The sequence below is a fragment of the Priapulus caudatus genome, unplaced genomic scaffold (genome assembly GCF_000485595.1).
Source record: "Priapulus caudatus unplaced genomic scaffold, Priapulus_caudatus-5.0.1 Scaffold391, whole genome shotgun sequence".
NCBI lineage: Eukaryota > Metazoa > Priapulida > Priapulimorpha > Priapulimorphida > Priapulidae > Priapulus > Priapulus caudatus.
This window is the reverse complement of record NW_014577452.1, coordinates 201,623-209,445: the sequence shown is the minus strand read 5'-3', so window position 1 is coordinate 209,445 and position 7,823 is coordinate 201,623. Positions and strand designations below refer to the sequence as shown.

The following is a 7,823-nucleotide window of genomic DNA, read 5'->3' as shown; positions in this document are numbered from 1 at the left end:
ACAGCATAGCCACAGCCCGCTCGAAAAGGTACATTAGACGTCTAACCTAAATAACGTGACGGTACGTCGAGCCATTGATAGTAAAATTTGTGTCCAACGTTTTGACAGACGACACCGGATCACGGGAGAACTCATTTCATTTTACAAGCTCCATCTGACTTCGTAGATCATCTAATATATCTGCCCCTCGATGTTATAGATACTGAAAAGGTTGTTGTCAGTTGTCGAATAGGTTGCATTCCTAAGTCCATCATGATTTACAATGCTCACTTCTCAGAAGATCATGGATTTATTCACCCATGCGCTCTAATCAAGTCGGGTAATGTCTCGTCCGACTGCCAGAGTCTGACAGATCGCGACAATATAGTCTGCGCGTAAAATTCATTCTGCCAGGAGTTAACGTGCTGAGTAAAAAGAACACAAACTATACTGCACAGTGGGAAATTCAAAAAGTACTATATGTCCCGCAGTGAGAGAAGAAGAGCAAAAATAAACAACATGAATCAAGAAAATTAAACGTACAACACAATCAGCATCACATCCTGTGACACTGGATCATCCGTTAGTTAATTCCATTCAACAGATATCTAAATTTCTTGCGTGCAGCACTATCGAATATTGTGCAATAAAAAAGTCTTAGTTTGTAATCTCCTTCTGGCAGCATATCGGTGTAATTGCTATCATCGGCCTAATATTCGTGTCAGTATAGATATAGTTACCAGATGTTTTGGTTGCTTCTGGTCTTTGTTCCTACAACTCTTCGTGGGCCAGCCTGAGGGGCGTATCTGCCGCCCTCAATAATGTCACCATCGTCATCATCTTTGCCGTAAAATTTATGATCCATACTGCTTGATGTCTGACACATCCTCAAACCAACTAGTTACAAGTACAGTGGTTATTAATTAAGAAGTTCTGTGAAACAAATTCAGAACAAGTATATTATAGCATTTTAACATTGTTTAATAAACTTCACCACTAAGGTAGAGTTACGTGCACAGAGTAAAACATAGGTGATTATCGTATATTAGGGATAATAATATTTGATAGTTAAATTGAGTTGACTCCAGTAATAACCTATTAGTATACTAATTATCATACGACGTGCGATATTCGTTCGATTGGCTCGACCCTGTCTATGCCTATTTCGTATGAACCGAGCAGTTTTGCATGAATGCGCGTTTATGTGCATGACGAGTCGACGCACCGACTAGCGTTGTGCCTATACTGTGGAAGTTTGAATGGATTCTGGGGGGGTCCCCCACACATTTCTAAATATCTATGGAGCTCTAAAGTGCAATGTTACCTTTTAGATTTTGATATATTTATAGCCCCTTATGCTGGGGCGCCTAACGTTTGCTACGACACCCTACGCTGTGACCCCCATGCATCATGCGTTGTGATGTTTATACACCATAGAATAGTGTTTAACTATCAAGTATCAACTCGCGTAGTATATACAAACCGAGCATATAATATAGAGACCGATCGTTTATATTTGGTGTTAGTGTAGGGAGACTGGAGGTGCGTGGTTAGAGAGTAGAGCGCTCTCTAGACAGCCATTATATTAACTTACTATGTACAAAATAGAACAGCGCATAGCGCAACAATGCTCTGACGGAATAGCGCAATTACCGAACAGTGCGTCATTACAGTAATAAATAATAGATAATAGACTTTTAATTAATAAGTAGTATACAGTGTATACGTATAATCACTACCGCGGTACCTGGTACTCATTATTTCATGTAACTAAAGTCTACGAAAATGACCGTCACATTTCATGCGCGTGCGTGCTTACTAGCTACTACATGAAAGCGTGATCTAAATATGTGCTCGCTTTGTGTATTCTTTTCGAGACAGTTTGTTTGTGTGGGCGGTCAGAAACAATATCATAGAATACAGTCAATGTCAGCGCATCTAATGACAATAAACCTCACACTGAGGACAGCAGCTTGAGTGGACTATTCGATTTCCTTGAAGACATGCTGCGCGAAAAATTTGAGCACATATATTTTTCTCTTCAGTCCACTGAACTTCCTCAGCAATTGCACCATTCATTTAACTAGTGATTTGTTATCGATCTGGCTGCTGACCATCTATCGTAAAACCGGAAAGTTTTGACTTATAAGATGAGGACGTATAATTATGAAAAATAACAGATTATGCAAATATAATTGAAATAAGTTAATGTAAGCGCTACGGATTTATACTATTTGCTTTATATTTCGTAACGTTTAATTTTTAATATCGTGCTCAATGTGTCATTTTCAGAGATTGCCTAGCGAATCGACCAATTTTGATCGCCATTTGCCATTAATATGTTTCATTCGTCTGCGTGAAAAGTTGTAAAAATTATAAAATAGTACTAATTATTAGTTATAACATGTATACTGTCTTATATTAATGATTCAACAATTTATTATGTAAGTACACTAGTTGTGATGAAGTTGTGGACTATTGAATCCTGCAGGTTTACTAAATATAAGTATTATCCGTTCTTTTTGTGTTTACACTGAAGCGAGAAAAACTTCATGTAGGCCTAAAATCAACATGCTATGCAACATTCTACTTAGATTGTAGATGAAAAAAAAAAGCAAACAGAGTATAATAACTCATATTCGAGTCAATACTGGGGTTGTGTTTTAAAACAAACAGAAGTATTTTATTTATTCTTTATCTTGCAGAAGGCGAAAGTTTGTTTTCCATTTTCCATCTCGTGATGCTGACTGCACCCCGACGGTGCCCAGCGTCACTGCCATCTGTGCATCGTTCTCCTGCCTTTAATATCAGCCCCTTGAGATCTTGTGGGCAGTGCAGAACGTCGACCTTGTCGGAGGCGACGACGCAGATGACATGGCCGTCGTGCGACAGTGTGGAGTACCTAGTACCGTTGCGAGTGTAGATTTGCGTCGTCCGTCGTCGACATAGTTAGATGAAAGCGTGTAGCGTGTACAAGCAGTGTTAGTTCGACGCCAAGCCAGTGTCGTGCTTTTTGATGGCCCTCTGGCAGAACGCAGTTGTCAACCGTCAGCTCTATTCCGATGAAAACTTAATCAAAACGGCAGCAGTCAGTCGACTATTGCATTCCTTTCTCACGCAAAAGCCCAGCAAATTGCCGCGGAAATGAAACGATTATATAATCACACACGGCTATCATACACCAACATCAAATCCGGTAACAGATGGGGTACAGTTCAGCTTTCTTTTCCTAAGACAATCAAAAGGTGAATCTGCTACCGGGAGTCACTACTAATAGTCAAGAAACACAGCAATTCACTGGCATCACTAGCGTCACTCAGTAATGAGCCTGAGCTAGCCCTTAGAGAAGCCATCGAATCTCTGGAACCATTACTGAGCCCTACATAAGAAAATATTCCATGCAAATCTCTCAACGTGCAAGCCGCTGACGTTCGCGCAACTATCCCTTACGTTATTCTTGAACGGACTGTCAGATAAAGAAGTAAAGTAAGTAATGACACATACGCTATAGAGGTCTGATCAGCAAGATTGTGCACGACCCTTGCGAGATATCTTAGCCTGAGACTCTGCATGCATACCACATAGTCTTCAACTGGCAAGAGCCTGCTAGTCGTGTCTGTCAGTCTGTTCTGCAGTGTGCCATCCTCCGTGCGCTTGACTTGCGTCTTTCTGGGCACTTCATCGTGCGTGCGTCTCAGCCAGATTCCTTGCGAACGTGTCACTAATGAGCGGCTAGTTGTTATTCCTCGCCGTCGCCTCCGCACAATCTCCAGTCGCCCGTTTCTCCCGCATCGGACCTTGCGGTTCTTAACGTCCTCACTGCCCATCGGCTGCTGTCGTCCGTAGCAGCATCTCAACATCCATTAGTGCATGCGTTCTCGTCTGACTCATTCGTCCTCTGCGTTCCTGCCTCCATGCGGATCTTTGCTCGGCAACATATGATAGTGTCCAACTGCCAAACCGACGCAGTACTCTATGTACAGTACTTATGCAGTCCAGTCTACATATCCTAAAACATGCAGCATCTCGGGCACGAATGATCATTTCTACGTAACAGACCACAATATTCTATATAAACCAAACTACAACCCCCAACCCCACACTACCAAGATCCTCATCCCACACACGTCCTCACCCCACCCAGGAAACAACCCCCACACGCTCAAACATGAAAATGGTGTCGTCACGTTCTCGCTCAGCTTGCAATCGTCGGCGTTTCGCGGGATACCACATGACGCAGAGACCTTGCGCTGATTACATGCCTGGCGCTGAACGCCACGACCGAGCATTAACATTGCACGGGATCTGAAGTGCGCTGCGCCGCAAGCCTGCTGCAGGATTTCCAGCAGCGACTTCGATGTACTCAAGGTGAGGCGGTGGGAGAGTTTCGGATGGGATGATGGAGTGAGTTAAGGGTGAAGGGGTGGTGGGTGATTAAAGGATTAAGAGTGGGATGAATGGAGGGAGTATAAAGGTAAAAGTTTGTGGGTGATTAAAGGATTAATAAGTAGGGATGCATGGAGGAGTTATAAGAGGTGAAGTGTGGGTGATTAAAGGTTTAGAGTGGGCTGAGAGTAGTCAAGGGTAAGGGGTGCGTGGTGATTAAATGGGGGGGGATGTTTAAGAGTGATGATGAGGGAGTAAGGGTGAAGGTTGAGTGGTGATTAAAGGTTTAAGAGTGAGTTAAAGGGTGAAGGGGTGGTGGTGATTAAAGGCTTAAGAGTGGATATTGAGGAAGTTAAAGTGAAGGTGGGGGTGATTAAAGTTTCCAAAAGAGTGGGATTATGGAGTGAGTTAATGTGAAGGTGGTGGTGATTAAAGATTAAGAGGTGATAATAGCCGGTGAGTTAAGGTGAAGGTGGTGGGTGATATAATAGATAGAGTGGATGAGCCCAGAAGGAGTTAAGGGTGACGGGAATGGATGGAGCGATTTAAAGTAATTAAAAGTGGATGTATTAGAGAGTTAAGGAGAAGGATGGGTGGAGTAAAAGATAAGAAGTGGGATGCTGAGTGAGTTAAGGTGAAGGATGTGTGGTGAATTAAAGGTTTAAGAGTGGATGATGGAGGAGTTAAGTGAAGGGGTGTGATTAAAGTTAGATGGGATATGGAGGATAAGGTAGGGATGTAGTTGATTAAAGGTTTAAGAGGATATGATGGAGTTAAGGGTGAAGGGTGGTGTGATAAAGTTAAGAGTGAGTTAGGGAAGGGTGTATGTGATTAAAGTTTAAAGAGTGGACCGCATGGAGGCAGATATAAGCGGGAAGGGTGGTGTCGTGATTAAAGTTAAGATGCGGATGATTCGTAGTGAGTTTAATGAAGGGGTTGTGGGTGATTAAAGGATTTAAGCAGGGGAATAATGCCAGGTGATTAAGGTGAAGGGGTGGGTGATTAAAAACGATTACGAAGTGGGAGTAATGCACAGATGATAAGGTACGATGTGGGCGATTAAAGGTTTAAGAGTGGGATGATTTAGAGAGTTAAGGGAGAGGTGTGGTAGGAGTAAAGGATTAAGAGTGGGGATGCTGGAGTGAGTTAATGGTGGGGGTGATCTGCAAAGCTTTCAGCGTGATCTGCAAAGCTTCTAGGTTTAAGGGTGGGGTGATTGCAGGAGTTAAGCTGGGGAGTCGTGGGCGAATTAAGGGTTTAAGGGTGGGATGATTGAGGAAGTAGATTGTGGGGGTGGTGGGCGAATTAAAGTTTTAAGAGTAGGATGAGACTGTATACTAGGCTTATTAATTGTGCGGCCTTTATCGCCCCCGACCGGCGCATACGTAAAATGGTGCACGTAGCATTAGCCCGAAATTTACCCCAGCCAGCCGGCGTGACATTGCCGTCGCATTCGCATCTTGCATGACTCACCGCCGCTGTGGCGTCTTGTCGTCTGCCTGCAGGTGCGGGAGGGCAGTGCTGACGTCATCGCCGCCCTCGCGCGACTCCCCCTCGTCAAGCAGGTCACGCCGCATCGCATGGTGACGCGCACGCTCAAGCTGGTCGCAGACGCGGGTCAGGACGCTGGGCCGGACGCGGGGCCGGATGGGGGTCAGGAGGCTGGGCCGGACGCGGGGCCGCGGCACACGCGGCCGCCGCCGTGCAACGCCACGGAGGACGGGCCGTGCTGGGAGCAGACGCTCAACTTCCGCGGCCGCTCGAGTCTGTCGCTGGCGACGGCGTTCTGGCACGCGACGGGACGTCACACGAGCAGACGCCTGCTCAGGGCCGTGCCACGACAGGTAAGTCGCACCCCTTGCCTTCGTTTCCCGCGGACACGAGTGTCTTTCGTACATTCCTGTCGATCGATGCAGTCCCAGGGTCCGCACGGGCATGGAAATGTCCTGGAATTTGATACGACTCCTTGTAAACTCCTTGAATTTTAAAATATTGTGTTTTATACTGGAATTGTCCTGGAAAAGTTGTTATTGCCATGGAAAGGTAATCAAAACTACTGGAATTTATAAAATAAGAATTATAAAGCAATAAATATGTCTGTGTTCATTTTATTAATTCTGTTAATCTCTGTTTTTTTCTGAATCAGAAGTTTTCATGTCCTCTATTCCGTGTAATGTATCTTTTCAAGCTGTGCTAAGTCTGAAAACACTGAATTTTATTAAGTTAAGCTAGAATTTTAGTACTTGAAAAATTAAAATTGTCTTTGAAATGTCCTGGAAAACTCCTTGAATTTTGTCTTGACTTATCTGTATGGACCCTGAGTCCTGTTTCGGTGATCGACGCAAATCTGGTCGTGACTGCAAGGGCATGCGGCGCTCATCGTTTTGTTCCCGGGTTCCTGCCAGTGTTTGCGTGTCTCCCTGTAAATTGTGATTGCGTTGGATCGTACATGTACGGCGTATGCAATGGTTTTTGCACGAGCTGCGCAGGTAAAAATAGCCCAAGCATGCAGCTCACTCACTTTGCAGTCATTACACACGTACTGTGTATGGTATGCAGTGTTAGGTGACACCATGGATTGAAGCTCAAGTGAATCAGAATGGTGTGTGGAGTGTGTCGTAGACATGTCAACTCCATTGACTGTCCAAAGTATTCTGGTAATGAGTTTTTAACATCGTCTGATTCTCAACCATGCTTCTTCTTCTTTAATCTCCTTGTTCTTGTTCTTGTTCTGCTTGTTTTCCTTCTTCTTCTTCACCTTACTGGCTAAGGAGCTGGAATCGTAAAGATCGTGCGTAGCTTTGTGAATCATAGGGCTGCCTGTTCAACTGCACATCATTTAAAACCTGTCACCTACCCCTTCTATCTAAGTTCGGCTAACAGCATTGTGGTCACCACTGTGGCACGCTTAATCATTCTGCCCTTTGTCGATGCAGATCACTAGTGCCCTACATGCAAACATGCTGTGGGACATGGGTCACAAGGGGGCAGGTGTTAGGGTCGCCATCTTCGATACGGGCTTGAGTGAGACGCATCCACACTTCAAGAAGGTCAAAGAAAGGTCGGACTGGACCAACGAGAAGACGCTTTATATATATATATTTATATTTATATATATATATTTATATATATATATATACAAAGCTCCACTTGAATTAACACTGCTCACCGTCATCTATATAAATTAGAAGTAAAAACACACGGACACCAATGTAGATGTGAGAATAAGAAAAAAAATGTAGAAAAGTAAAATAGGGCGTTAAATTTTAGTCAGCAATCTTTCGAGAATTATCTCTCTTCATCGGGCTATAAAATCATCAATATATTATTTATAGCCTGATGAAGAGAGATAATTCCCAAAAGCTTGCTGATTAAACCTATTTTTCTACATGCATTATATATATGATAGTATATGCACTTATACTGTTATATATATATATTATATATATATATATATA

General features: G+C 43.6%; 1 protein-coding gene across 1 annotated transcript in view; it reads left to right on the top strand.

Annotated features, from left to right (window-relative positions):
* Positions 1-7,823, top strand: part of LOC106809852 (membrane-bound transcription factor site-1 protease-like) — a 21,528-nt gene that overhangs the window by 1,556 nt on the left and 12,149 nt on the right. The window contains 4 exon segments of the mRNA XM_014813082.1: positions 2,813-2,877; positions 4,291-4,347; positions 5,871-6,209; positions 7,302-7,450. Of these exon segments, the coding sequence (XP_014668568.1) occupies positions 2,813-2,877; positions 4,291-4,347; positions 5,871-6,209; positions 7,302-7,450 (610 nt within the window).